Source organism: Ictalurus furcatus, chromosome 11, assembly GCF_023375685.1.
Source record: "Ictalurus furcatus strain D&B chromosome 11, Billie_1.0, whole genome shotgun sequence".
NCBI classification, from domain to species: Eukaryota; Metazoa; Chordata; class Actinopteri; order Siluriformes; family Ictaluridae; genus Ictalurus; species Ictalurus furcatus.
In genome coordinates, this window is record NC_071265.1 from 25,232,075 (window position 1) to 25,246,303 (window position 14,229).

Here is a 14,229-nt window from a genome sequence, read left to right on the forward strand (position 1 = left end):
AGATCCAAAAATGTTGCCCTTTAGCAATATGCAAGTAACCCTGATGTAGTTTGAGCAATATTTCCAAATTTAAGCAAATAAAGACAGATGCATTAATGGCTTTAACGTGTGTTAGAGGTAGATCCTGGATAGTGCTACATAAATTGTTACTTAAATGCCCAAGGCAGTGACATACTATGTATGTATCTATGGTTATGTATTCATACAAACTGTAGCAGCTGAGCACCAGACCTGCTGAAACAGACGACGCCCAGCACCTCCAACCCAAGTGATGTGCCAAAAAAGGTAAAGGTGCCATCCGGCCCAGTTCTTTTTGTCTTTTTGTAGCTCCCCACACACCAAGCAATTACAAACACGATACAGCAGATTCAGGTGTGCTAGGGGCTGAAAGACAAAAAATGTGGGCCTTAAGTGTTTATTAGGAAACACTATCCTTCAAGCACCAAAGAGTAGGCCTATAGTCCTCTGGCTGTGAATCTGTTTTACTTAACCCAAAGAAAAAACATCAGCTCTCACACAAATACAGTAGTGCCACAACTCTTCTCTTTTCTTGACACTTGGATTCCTCAGTGATTAATCTTTTAAGTAATGTGAACTTTGTACAGACCAACTTATCTCAAAAGTCAACATTACTGCAAGGTGTGTATTTCAGTCTGATCTACAGATATAATCTCTAGAGTTAAAATAAATAAATAAATAAATAAATGTGTGTAACTGTTGTAAAAGTCACAGGACTTACTCAACTGAGCCCAGTGATTTAACATCCTCTTCCAGTGAAATGTGGCTAAAAATGATCAAGTCTTACACCGTCACCAAAATGATAAAGAAAACCAAATTAAACTAACACACTACAGTATTTAAACATGTTATTGGAGAAAGATTTTTTTATTATTATTGTTTTGATATTACCATTGTTATAGGCTTATTAAACTGGGGGGGGGGGGGGGGGGGTGAGTAAAACATTAACATAAACTCGACCGCTAAATAAAAAGAGGACGAATTTGTGTCAAAAGAGTCAGTGATATTAAATATTACTCTCTAAGCTTGACGGTGGATTATTGTCCTATAACATTGTGTTACATCCCTTACTTACACAACGCTACATTTGAAACTTCCGCTTTCAGTAACATGGTTATGAAACCGAAGGGGCGTGGCTACACGTTTCATAAGTGAACACGCCCACTGCATTTTTATTTAACCTTACGCAAACCTCTCACCGCGCGTTGAACAAAGTCACTTCTGCTATTCGAAGGTAAGACGAGTAATAATATTGTAAGAGTCGTGTTTAAACTGATATGTAAGTGCAGTTTCTTTCTTCGGACAGCGTGCTTGCTTCGTAACCAAGCCCATGCTGTAGTGTGCATGTAAACATTGTGTAACTTAGACAAATGTGGCTCGATGAGGGTTTATAACGTTAGACTCTGCACATAAGTCATATCCAGCACAAACAGATCGAGCATATTAGGACTTTGAATATTTGTCATGGTTTCAGGTATGATTTGCTTTAGTACAGTTTGACTTGCAACCATTTATTTTAGACTGTAATGCCATAATACAGCAGAACTTCTGACTTCATGTCTTTGCAACACATCTGTTATTTTCCAGGATGTGTTGCAAAGACATGAAGTCAGAAGTTCTGCTGTATTATGGCATTACAGTCTAAAATAAATGGTTGCAAGTCAAACTGTACTAAAGCAAATCATACCTGAACCCATGATGAATATTCAACGATTCAGTTGATTCAGCTGAAACGATTCAGTTTGAAAAACCAAGGGTCGTTGATTTCAGTGCTGAGATCACTGAGATACTTCTTTTCTTGCTCATCGATGCGTCAGAGAATTACCTCCCCTTTTTAAGATGAGTAAGATTTGGTAGTGGTGCTTCTACTGGAATAAAGTTGGTTTGACGTTGGACGTTCGATATTCGCGGAAATGAAGGGACCGTCTCTTAAAAAATTGTATATTTTGTGTATGGACCCATGCAGTAATACAATACAAGACAATATTTATATATATGATTTAATAGCTTATTTTAATAAATATCAAAAAATCTAAAAGGTGTTTCTCATACCTGACACCTAGATGGTCATTCCCTTCAAATGCTATTGAAGTTAGAAACGCGTATGTGTATGAAGTGTAGAAACAATGTCGTATGTAACTTTAGAGACGGTCCCTTCCGCGAATATCGGACGTCCAACGTCAAACCAACTTTATTCCGGTGGTGCTTTTTAGTGAGCACTCGGCTCAGCTCACAAACTAGAACCGACTCACTGCCTCTTCTCTTTAGAACTGGCTCTATGTCGCTATGCTGTTTCAAACAGCTCAGATGTTGATTCATTAGATGCTTTTCATTCATGGTTGCACTGTTTTTTCAACAGCTCTTCATATAAATGCTAGTCGACTCCCAACGATTCACCTAAAAGAACCGGTTCAAAGAGTCGAGTCGTTTGCAAGAAAACACAAAAATGTGAACAAAATGTGCAGTCCTATGGCTGGAATCCACAGGGACAAGTGGAAACTGAAATTATGTGGCTGTCTTATTAAACTGTAGTTACATTTTAACCTTGGTCACCTGATGTCACTGGTGTACATACTGCCACACTGCGTATCCTGTAAAACCCGGCTTTGTCTTGTGTTTAATTAGAGAAGTGTTTTAAGGGGTGGTACATCTCCTGAAGCAGGAACAGGTGTCTTTGACAGAACTTTGCACTTTATTCTTGCTTCTTTAAAACAAAGTCATAAAAATTTTCTGTATGTGTTTGTTGGAGCCATGTGGACAGCCATGCTGGGTCTGACTGCCTTACCACATGTTGGTGGGATCTATGGAGGCTTAATCACAAGAAAAGAGGTGAAGACGTGGTACGCCTCACTTAACAAACCATCATGGAGGCCACCCAATTCGGCTTTTGGAGTGGTATGGACCGCTTTATACACCGGCATGGGGTTAGTACACCTGAGTCAATTCTGTTAACTTACCTTTAAAATTTGTAAATATGGCTTTTAATATATAATAATGTAGTAGGTTCTGTAGAATGCTGTTTATTGGACCAGTACTGGTTCAGGTAATGGTTGTCTCAGTGGAGAAATTGTACTTTGTGTTTTTTTTTTATCTACTTGTTAACTAATGCCTATATTAATACTGGTTCAGGTATGGTTCATACCTGGTATATAAAGAGCTCGGAGGCTTCACAGAAGATGCTGTGGTCCCACTGGGACTCTATGGTCTGCAGCTGGCACTGAACTGGGCCTGGACCCCTATCTTTTTTGGAGCACACAAGATCAAACTGGTAAGAGATCATTGCTTTTCTTAGCTCGAGACAAGCTTTCATATAACCGCTATTTCATTACAATATCACAATACTATTCAATGCACATTTTACTGTACCTTGTGATTTAGGAACTTGTAACAGAAACCATTTGCAAAAACTACACCATGATTCTTAAGAAGTGAAATTGTCTGATATTAATTGCACATTGTAAAACATGCCCTCTGTAACTGTTTGATGTTCCTAAACTCTCGCCCCTGCAGGCATTCATTGAGCTTGTCTTGCTGACAGGCACAGTGGCCGCCACCATGGTGTCCTGGTACCCGGTGAACCGCACTGCCACGCTCCTCCTGACTCCATACCTGGCCTGGCTCTGCTTGGCTACCTCCCTCAATTACTGCATCTGGAGGGACAACCCTGAGACCAAAAAAGACTAGAGTGGACATATATGTAATTAACATGCACTAGTAGGCACATTATGACTCTTCATGGCCACTACCACAAATATGCCTGTAACCATATTCAAGTGACTATATGAATTAAGTCATGGCAGTTGCTTGACTAATGAATTTCTCAAGTATGAGGATTAATATATACTAACATTTAGCATACATCTCTGCTGGCTTTGTAAAATAAAATATTTCAATTACGATTATGATCTTATCAATATCACTTGTCTTTTAATAACATTTGATTTCTTGTCTGTAAAAATGACTAAATTTCCACTACAATTATGTATACATGAGTGATTTTGTATCGCTGAATCAGCTTTTGTTTGTATTTGTTCCAAAAAATAAAATAATGTTGGCTGATAGAGTCTGTCTCTTTCCACCCACCAAACGCTTAAGCTTTACTAGAGTCATATCACATTATGAAAGGGTGTGTGTCAAAACAGGGTGAAATGACCGCTATCTCATATTAACATACTGTGTTTTCTGGTATGTGCCAAACTGTCAGTGGGTTTGCTTGTGCTGCATTAAATTCAAGCCTGAAAGCAATTCTTCAAATTTAGAACAATTTAGCCTCAGTTTAAGAATAATCTTACATATGTTCCTAATTTATTTTTGTACTATGCATATTGAGTGTAGCTACAGGAGGTTATTCTGGCACAAACATTATTGAATACAATGCATCTTTAATTGTTTACAAGTTATGGACATAAGTTGTTAAATAATATGAATGAATTGTTATTCATATGCACATACAGCAGATAAGAATGAAAATGTAAAATACAAATATATTAATACAATGACAGTAATAAGTTTCATAACTGAAAGTGTGTTAGGGTGCAGCTCGGCTTGCAAAATGTCTACTTTTCCGGCTTTTCCACAGATGCATCTTCTGGCTTAGAGGAGAATCTCTGCATTAGAGTTTTCCACAATCCCTTCTTTTCCTCATCCATCTGCTGCATATTCCCTAAAAGCGATTAATAATAAAATCAAATAATAAGAGTCAGTTATATTAAATGCTCCATTACAACAGGTTTTCAAAATGTGTTGTTCGCTGTTCGTCAGGTTTTGTTTTTGTTTTTTTAGACCCATATGCAACCGATTCATAAAAACTGCCACGTTTAAAAAAAAAAAAAACAACAACTTTGAAACAACTAATTAGTTTTCAGCTAGAGAAAACAAGAGCCTGGCACTGATGCCAGATGGGCTGGTTTAAGTATTTCAGAATCTGCTGCACAACAGTCTGTTTACACCGAAAAGTGCAAAACACAAAAATCATGCTTTCTGCTTACCACGGTTGTAAAGAGTGGTTATTTGAGTTACCATAACCTTCCTGCCAGCTTGGTCTTTCTCCTCTAACCACACTCATCGACAAGGTGTTTATAACTGCAGAACTGCTGCTCTCAGGATGTTTTTAACCATTTCAAACCAGTTGTCTGGCACCAACCACCATGCCATGATCAGAGTCATTTTGAAGTTTGATGTGAACATAACTGAAGCTCTTTACCTGTACCTGCATGATTTTATGCATTGTACTGCTGCCGCATGATAGGTTGATAATTGTATGAACAAGCAGGTGTTCCTATTAAAGTGCACAGTAAATAAATCATTAAATTTACATTAAGCACTCATATTTATGCTGCACAAGTGCCGTTTTAAATGCTATTTTAGGGCCACTTTAAACACTGCATTTAAAATATATATATATATATATTAGATATAGTGAAATTTGTATCGTTTAATATTAGGGGAATATAATAATCAATACAAGAAAAACAGTAATGTCAGGAAGTCAGAAAAGAAGAAAACAGTGAGATAGAACTAAGCACTGAATTGTTTGTGATTGATCATATGTCAATTTCAAAATCAATACCTAAGCTCCATGGTGAAGATTAGTGACTTTAGCCATTCAGTTGGTAAAAATGTAGCACAAAAAACAAGGTGAACTATTAGACTGATATTCATCAGAAGCAGAACGATGATACTCAAATCCTTTATTTTACTCAGTAATATAAGTATCCAGATACGAGTCATATCAATATTACAGTCTTAACATTTTCCTTGAAACTTAACAAGCTTTTCCCATTGAAGCACCACCCCATTATTTACACGGTCGAATGTTTCATTACAATGGCATTGTAAAAGAACTCATTATCCCCCCCCTATTGATTTCACTTCAAACATTAACTGTAACGTTAAAATAACATTCAAATTTTCTCTCGTTAGTCATTTCTTACAAATCTCACCCGTTTCTAATAACATCCGACACTCTTCCACGGTCACGCCAGTGAAACTTGTGTCTTTTGCTCGTGGAAACTGAAAAGAAAAATTATTCATTCATCGACACACATTTAAATCAAATGATTACTGAAATTCAGCAATGAAAATATATGTTATCATACAGTCTGTATAGTTAACTATAATCAATAATAAACAATGGGTTAAAAGGTCAAATAAAAATCTCTCAGGAAGATACACGGTCAATGCTCTTTTACTGGGTCAGCGCTTAAAACAGTAAAACTTCATATCCCTGTTGTTTAACAGGGGAGATGATGTGTCTTTTGGAGAACTACAGTAATATTCCAGTTGCTGAAGCATACAGAATAATTCATGATAAGTTAGCATTCGGAAAAAGAACAGCCAAACTCTTAAACAGTGTAATCAGATTTCACAGCAGGTTCTTCTGGACTCTCTTGATTAAGCAAGCCACTGCTTTTAAAAAAGTTCACTGAATGCTGCATTTTCCTACTGCAGACTCACCTTTTCTTTGGAAACGTTACTGTTGATGTGCACCAGACTTTCATACATTTTATCACATTTTTCTGGATCAGAGATCTAGAAGAAGAATATACAGTACATTACAGTACATCCTCCATCAAAAATGTTTCAGATCACTTCAGTTTAGAAGCTTTCTTGCCATAGGCATGCTGGTTCGTCTTTGTGTGTTAACTGTGGTTTGATGACTTTTTCCTGAATGGCTGCATAAATTTATTAACACATCACTTGGTTGTGTAAATCGTATTGTTTACACAGCATATTTAATATACAGTGTATATTAATATACAGAGTATTCAGCCCTGTTCATTTTATGTTGCTACAATGATGATAATAACCATTAACATAGTTTTCACTAAGCTTTGTAATGAAAAATAAAAAAAAGCTAAAATATTACATTCACAAACGTATTCACAAGTACATTCTGCTATGACAAAGTTGAGCTCAGGTGTATCCCACTTCCACTCACCATCCTTTAAATTATTTTACAACTTAAATGAAGGTTAATCTGTAGTACAAATTTAGCTGACGGGACATGATTTGGAAAGGTATGCATCTGTTTATATAACAAACAAGTTACGAGTCAAAAGAGAAAACACTGCTGAAGGAGGACTGTATTGAGGTTCTGATTTGGGGAAAGGTACTAATAAGTACTGAGGTCTCCAAAAAGATTAAACAGACGTACACTATATGGTCAAAAATATGTGGACACTTAACCATCACACCCATAAATGCCCTTTCCAAAACCATGGGCATTAACATGGGCTGTTGCCCTCTTTGCTTTTATAATAACCTCCACTCCTCTGGGAAGGTGTTCCACTGGATTTTGGAGTGTGGCTGTGGGGATTTGTGCTCATTCAACCACAAGAGCACTTGTGATGTCAGGCACTGATGTCAAGTGAAAAGGCCTGGGGTTCACTCAGTGTTCCAGTCCATCCTAAAGGTGTTCAGTGGGGTTCAGGTCAGTGCTCAGGTCACTTGAGTTACTCCAAACTTGGCAAACTATGTCTTCATGGACCTCACTTTGTGCACTGAGACACTGTCATGAAGCTCAGACCCACCACGACTCTTTCTAGTTCTGGTCATAAAAGCAAAACAAGATCATCAAGATGGGAGAACCTGCAGAGAAACAACCATCTCTGCAGCACTCCACCAATCAGACTTTTAGGGTAGAGTTCCCAGAGTAAAAAGGTACATGACAGCTCACTTGGAGTTTGCCCAAACGCACCTAAAGGACTCTCAGCCCATGAGAAACTATATTCCATCGTCTGATGAAGCCAAGATTTAACTCTTTCACTTGAATGCCAAGCATCGCATCAGAAGGAAACCAGGCACTTCTCATAACCTGGCCAATTTAATCATTACAGTAAAGTATAATGCCTGAAGCAGCATGGCATGGGAGGTCTGTCAGAATCAACTGAAAGGACATTCTTGAGGAAAACCAGCTTAAGGACCTTAGATCAAGGTGAAGGTTCACCACCAAGACAATACAGTACTGACTTAAGTGGCACATCCAGAGGCTGAATCAGATTAAACATCTGAAAATAATCTTCCATCCAATACCACCCAACTTCTTGGTCAAACACTCCAGGTAGCATCCACAACTGCACAAAAATGTCAATAAGTGAAACTTATTACTCCTCATAAACACTCAAGGACAAGGACTGCAACCACTCGGGTGTCAGCCACGGTGTTGCATAACAGCGTCATTAGCGCTAAATTCACAACAAAAGTAAACTCATAACACATTCCGCTTTAGTTGGAGATGGGGAAAAAAGAGCTTGATTTTAGAGGTGCGTTTTTATTAACAATTGAGTTTTCCCTGCACCAAACAGATATCGACAGATTTGAATACAACATTAATAACAGTTAATTCCCTTTAGTTTAGAAATGCTAGCTATCCGTTTACATTACATTACCTGAGTGTTCTCGCCCTCTCTGAACGCACTAGCCACTTTCTGCCGTAAAAACGTCCCCAAATCTCGACCTTTTTTCGATTCGTCTCTCGGCCATTCCTCACATAACTTGAGAAAGCGACGGTACCTGGTGGCGGCCATTTTCAGACTAGGGGAACAGGAGGACCCATATTTAAAGTCAGGGTGCCGCGCTGGGACAAACCAAATCGCGTTTTTGCGTTTATCAGAAACGCTGAAGCGGGTGCACGTTTTTGTCCCAGACGTGTTTCCGTCAGCTCTCAGCTCGCCTCATGGTGTGTAGAAATTATCACAGGTTTAGTCTGGATGTAATGTTTCTGAATGCTTTCCTTTTTGAAATTGCTTGACTTCATTTCTGTCTTATTTTAAAAGAAATCCTCAGGGAAAATGGCGGGTGCTGGAAGGAAAAGCGAAGCAGGATCTCCTGGGGTTGCGGGATGGATTAGCTCCGCATATCGATTTGCGACCGACAGAAATGATTTCAGAAGGTAACTCCAGGTTAACGTTAATTATCTACCTAACTGGCCTAATTACAAATCTGTGGCCTTGTGTGCAGGTATGAGATATTCCACCATCGTCCCCTCGTTCATTTAGTGATCTAGCTAGCAGTTTGGATCACTGTATGAGAATGACCTTGTCAGTGTTAGTTGAGTGTTCAGTGGTGAAGTGCTCGTTGCTAGCTGTGTATATCCTGCATGTTACCAAAAACCATTCAGTCTGGTCAAATGTCATATAGCTTGCTTATTAACATTTTTTTAAAATTAATTAATTAAATCATTGATTGATTACATCATTCATTAACTGGGAGCCAAATGAGAATGGCCGATGACCCCACGACGCCGATTATAAGCCCATGTTTTATTGTCCACTGTATAATACATGGAAATATGTATTACCTGACAGCAGAGGTTCATCATATCAAAGCCATAACACATAACACTAAGCCATAACAACCATAACACTATCTGAGAAACAGATGTGAAAAGGTTAGTAAACCTAAGTGAAGTCTATATTAGTTACAGTATTACAATTGTCAAAACAACCCAAACCAAGTGAGAGTGAAAGTGTTGTAGTAGTAGTAGTAATAATAATAATAATAATAATAATAATAATAATAAACACCATACCCCTTTCCTTTTTCTTTAGGAATCTTCTTGTGAATCTAGGTTTGTTTGCAGCAGGGGTTTGGGTAGCGAGGAATTTGTCAGACTTTGACCTGATGTCGCCTCAACCAGTCACATAGTCCCAATCAAATCATGTGGTTTTGCAGGTAAGTTTGAGTCAAACGTATTCTGCTTATAAAATGGCACAGTGAGATGAAACTTTGTCACGCAGTACATTTACGTGGACAATAGTCCGATATTAACCCGATTAAGACGATACTGAATAAGAAACTACCATGTAAACAGCAATTATTGATTATCTTAATCCGATTAAAGTCATACTCGAAGTAAACACAAATGGAATTAAGACATGTGGAGTATTCTTATTTTAGACGCATTATGGAAGTGCATCGCAGACATGTACACATCTTAATCGCGCTATTAACGTTGTGTGGGAGTTTTCACCGCATTTGGCGACAAGACACGTACACACACGGCAGTGCTCAACCGTTTGACGGCAAGCAGGAGAGCACGGCTGCGTCCGAAACTGCGTACTTACCTACTATGTAGTAGGAGAAATACATGTGTTTCTATATACTATATAGTCTGTAAGTACGCGGTTTCAGATGCAGTCCGTCGCTTCAAGCAGTCGTCTATTTGCACGTATAGCATGACAAATAATTAACTGCACTTGAAGCTTTTGTAAAATTAAAAATGACACTGTATACAGAACCATAACGAAGATGAATTGTATGTTGATACGTGAAATTCTGGAGGGAACGTCGTACGGCATGGCGCGGGGACGTAATGACGTGTGCCGTTAATCGATCTATGTTCCATAACATGTAAAACGGGAACATGAAAGGAGTATTCTAAAAGCGACTCATGTAGACACCTTAATCACAATATTGTCTTACTCACAATAAGGTCAATAATCAGATTACTGCTGTCCATGTAAATGTAGTCAGTGTGCAGTACAGAGACAATGAAATGCAGTTAACCTCTGACCAGAAATGCAAATAGCAATAAATGACCATATAAATAAAGTATTTACAGTAGAAGTAAGATTATGGACAGCAGTAGCAGTTGCAAACTATAACAGTCATGCAGAAGGTGGAATAGAAATAAATAATCCTCATGCAAATACTGCAAGGTTTTTGGGGTTCCAGTAGTGTAACTCTGAAGTATGGAGGCTGTTCCTAAGCCTGCTGGTGCAACAGTACAGGCTGTTGTAGTGCCTCCCTGATGGGAAGAGGGTAAACAGTCCATAATCGCGATGACAAGGGTCCTTGATGATTCCTCTCACCCTCTGCAGGCAGCGTTTATTGTAGATTTCTGTAATTGTTGGGAGCTGGACACCATTGATACGTTGAGCAGTTTTCACCACTTAGAGCCTTCTCAAGAGACTGTACTATCGTACAAGCAGGTTTAGGAATAGCTTTTAGGGATGCACCGAATGTTCGGCAACCGAAATAAGTGAAAATGTCGAATAAATTTGACCGAACAATGACGTGTTTGGTGACGTGACCAAATAGCCTAGCAACCAGAGTGCGACGCGCGAATGTCACGACCTCCACTTCCGGCAGCGTGCTCGGAGAGATGAGCGGGCGCGCGCATGCATGTGTGCTCAGCGAGGGCATGCTCTTAATAGTAAAATAAAATAGTAAATAGTAATAGACAAAATAGTAAAAAAAAAAAGCACATTTTGACTATTTAATTTATGCAATGGTGAAAAAATGGCAAAATAAATGGAAAAAACGCGAACAAAAAAAACGTGTTCGGTTCCGGCCTTCGGCCAAGTTTTTCATTATATTCGGCTTCGGCCAAGAATTTTCATTTCGGTGCATCCCTAATAGCTTTCACCGTCTGGTGAAAGATTTAAAGGTGTACATAGTTTAAATCTAGAGCAGGTAGGTTTGATTTTTTCCCCAAACAGAGAAACAATAGTACTGATTCAGAGAATAAAGAATATCCTATAATCTGATGATCCTGTGAGAGTAATTCCCAGTCAGCGTTGTGCCAGAGATGTCACAGCTCAGGAAATATTACTAACTTAGATACATCACCTATTATCCCTCCCCATGTTCAGACATAAAAGAAGTCATAATATACAAGCACTGGTAGCGAAAAAGAATTCAGGAAAGGGTTTTTTTGTTGTTTTTTTTTTTTTTTGCTTTTTCTTGCTAAACAGGTTTATTTGTTGTCTGATGTTGGAAGCTAGTGAACAATGGACAGTTTATCCTTGTGGAATTTGTATCATTACCCAGTTGTGAAGTTGTTCAGTTAGAGAACTCACAATAACTTTCAGCCTTTTGTTATGTTGGGTGGGAGAACAAAATACAACAGATTAGATAAAATACACACGTAGGAAACAACCAGATAATACCCCTCGGCTATGCGTGAAATTACACACTAATGTGCTGTGACATTACGGTGAACCGAGAGATATTGCTTTTTCACCTGATGCTCACTTACTATGACCATGTTTATGTGCACAATAAGATGTGTTCAGGTACATCTAAAAAAAAAAATTGAATATCGTGGAAAAGTAAAAAAAAAATCTGTAATTTATTTCAAAAAGTGGAACTGTCATGTATTCTAGATTCATTACACACAAAGTTAAATATTTCAAGCTTTTTTTTGTTTTAATCTTGATTATGGCTTACAGCTCATGGAAATCAAAAATCCAGTATCTCAAAATATTACAATAAAGAATTTATAATACAGAAATGTCGACCTTCTGAAAAGTATGTTAATTTATGCACTCAGTACTTGGTCAGAGCTCCTTTTGCACGAATTACTACATTAGTGCAGCGTGGCATGGATGCAATCAGCCTGTGACCCTGCTGAGGTGTTTGGAAGCCCAGGTTGCTTTAATAGCGGCCTTCAGTCTGTATTGTTGGGTCTGGTGTCTCTCAGATTCTCTATGGGGTTCAGGTCAGGTGAGCTGGCTGGCCAATCAAGCACAGTAATACCATGATCAGCAAACCAGTTACTAGTAGTTGTGGCACTGTGGGCAGGTGTCAAGTCCTGCTGGAAAAGGAAATCAGCATCTCCATAAAGCTCGTCAGCAGATGGAAGCATGAAGTGCTCTAAAATCTCCTGGTAGACGCTGCATCGACTCTCGACTTGAGAAAACACAGTGGACCAACACCAGCAGATGACATGGCAACCCAAATCATCACTGACTGTGGAAACTTCACACTGGACTTCAAGCAACTTGGATTCTGTGCCTATTCACTCTTCCTCCAGACTCTGGGACCTTGATTTCCAAATGAAATGCAAAATTTACTTTCATCTTCCCCATGATTGTGGTTGTATGTACTGAACCAGACTGAGAGATTAAAAGTTCAGGAAAACTTGCAGCTGTTTTGAGTTAATTATCTGATTAGATCTCTCCTCAGGTCGACATTTCTGTATTATAAATTCTTTATTCTAATATTTTGAGATGCTGGATTTTTGATTTCCATGAGCTGTGAGTCGTAATCATCAAGATTAAAAAATGAATCTAAAATATGAAAGTTCCACTTTTTTAATTAAATTATGGGGAAAAAAGTTAACTTTTCCACACTATTCAAATTTTTTGAGACACACCTGTACATAATGCTTCTGTAGTAAAACAGCATTTAATTATACTGTCAGGGTTGTGAACATTTGGGCCATGTCCCAAAACTTCTACTACTATAAAAAAAGTGTGCCTAAATATTGACGACACTAATGGGGTACTGCCAGTCTACTTGGTGTTGGTGTGCACTGTGCAATTTGGGTCTCTTCGAAAGGTGTGCACTCGCAGCTGTTGGATTAATCCATGCACCACCCACATTACAAAATTCTTTTGCGTGTAGCTGGCAAGAGTTTTTTTTCCTACCCTGGTGAAATTCCAAAATCTTTAAATATATATAGCTATTTGTTGATAAGTGTGCATGCAGTCATAGCCTGAACCATGTTGAACACTACCATTAACATGATGTTTCAAAACACTATATAAATACACGAGACAGTGCACTAGAAAGTGTTCTTGCTCTGAGAGCACAGTTTTGTTGCACCAGATTATGGCTCAAAAGGCTACAACTGATCACGGTTTATTTCTGTTCCCAGGAGGAGAGGACCAATTTCTTCTGAACAAGAATGGAGCTTTCTATCAGACCCAAATGATGGGACAAGACCACTGGACAGTGAAAAGAAAACAGTCAATGAAGCATTGTTAAAGCTCCAGTACACACAGATTTGAAAAAAAAAAGAAAAGAAAGAAAAACAGTGAACAGATGACTATCACAAATGCCAAACTTTATTTCGTATAAAAAATAATGTTTCTTGTTTAAGTTAAAAGTTCACAAGCGATATGATCTGCCATTCCAGCAGGTTTAATCGTACAAGTGGTGAGAAAAAAAAAAAAAAGTTACATAATACTTAATAAAAATGTTTAAACATTCTTGATCTCTATATTACCCATGGTGCCATTCTCTGAAGATAAAAGTTGGAGCCAGGTCTCTTTTTCCATCCTGCAGACAAATACTGAGCTTGAGTTTAATCAAATTTCATCTGTAACGTACTATCATGGTCAAGCAACCAACAGCGTGGCTAAGCTATTGGATCATATGGTTTAAGCTGAGATCAGTACTAGAAATTATTTACCGTGTCTGTGCAGTGAGTATAACAGCAGTAGCAGTTCGTAAGTGGTTTTGGGTGAGACGGAGCAGAAA

The 14,229-nt window shown here is 38.3% G+C and overlaps 3 protein-coding genes across 4 annotated transcripts; 2 read left to right on the forward strand and 1 right to left on the reverse strand.

The window, feature by feature from the left end:
• The first annotated feature begins 1,134 nt into the window (after positions 1–1,134).
• tspo (translocator protein) lies at positions 1,135–4,079 on the forward strand. Of its 2 annotated transcripts, none has more exons than XM_053636606.1 (4): positions 1,135–1,252; positions 2,768–2,942; positions 3,148–3,286; positions 3,529–4,079. In XM_053636606.1, exons 2-4 carry the CDS (start codon positions 2,770–2,772, stop codon positions 3,700–3,702), a joined length of 486 nt encoding a protein of 161 aa, XP_053492581.1. In that variant the 5' UTR covers positions 1,135–1,252; positions 2,768–2,769; the 3' UTR covers positions 3,703–4,079. The 2 variants fall into 2 exon arrangements, with proteins under 2 accessions (XP_053492581.1, XP_053492582.1); XM_053636607.1 differs by having other exon boundaries at positions 1,171–1,251; positions 2,764–2,942.
• A 75-nt stretch (positions 4,080–4,154) lies between these two features.
• Positions 4,155–8,590, reverse strand: LOC128614904 (ubiquinol-cytochrome-c reductase complex assembly factor 2). The gene is made up of 4 exons (XM_053636608.1): positions 8,409–8,590; positions 6,475–6,549; positions 5,961–6,030; positions 4,155–4,681 (listed from the first exon to the last, which is right to left on the reverse strand). The coding sequence occupies exons 1-4, from the start codon at positions 8,544–8,546 to the stop codon at positions 4,575–4,577; spliced, it is 390 nt and encodes a 129-aa protein (XP_053492583.1). The 5' UTR covers positions 8,547–8,590; the 3' UTR covers positions 4,155–4,574.
• Positions 8,591–8,619: 29 nt separating this feature from the next.
• tomm6 (translocase of outer mitochondrial membrane 6 homolog (yeast)) lies at positions 8,620–13,969 on the forward strand. The gene is made up of 4 exons (XM_053636609.1): positions 8,620–8,698; positions 8,796–8,911; positions 9,570–9,693; positions 13,625–13,969. The coding sequence occupies exons 1-3, from the start codon at positions 8,696–8,698 to the stop codon at positions 9,664–9,666; spliced, it is 216 nt and encodes a 71-aa protein (XP_053492584.1). The 5' UTR covers positions 8,620–8,695; the 3' UTR covers positions 9,667–9,693; positions 13,625–13,969.
• The last annotated feature ends 260 nt before the right edge of the window (positions 13,970–14,229 follow it).

Excerpts from the sequence above, each read along its gene's own strand:
- tspo (XM_053636606.1), top strand. The coding sequence starts at position 2,770 with ATGTGGACAGCCATGCTGGGTCTGACTGCCTTACCACATGTTGGTGGG. Across the intron at positions 2,943-3,147 it reads GCTTTATACACCGGCATGGG|GTATGGTTCATACCTGGTAT; the intron begins GTTAGTACACCT and ends ATACTGGTTCAG. Across the intron at positions 3,287-3,528 it reads GAGCACACAAGATCAAACTG|GCATTCATTGAGCTTGTCTT; the intron begins GTAAGAGATCAT and ends TCGCCCCTGCAG.
- LOC128614904 (XM_053636608.1), bottom strand. The coding sequence starts at position 8,546 with ATGGCCGCCACCAGGTACCGTCGCTTTCTCAAGTTATGTGAGGAATGG. Across the intron at positions 6,031-6,474 it reads GTAACGTTTCCAAAGAAAAG|TTTCCACGAGCAAAAGACAC; the intron begins GTGAGTCTGCAG and ends TTTTCTTTTCAG. Across the intron at positions 4,682-5,960 it reads TCGGATGTTATTAGAAACGG|GGAATATGCAGCAGATGGAT; the intron begins GTGAGATTTGTA and ends AATCGCTTTTAG.
- tomm6 (XM_053636609.1), top strand. Across the intron at positions 8,912-9,569 it reads GACAGAAATGATTTCAGAAG|GAATCTTCTTGTGAATCTAG; the intron begins GTAACTCCAGGT and ends CTTTTTCTTTAG.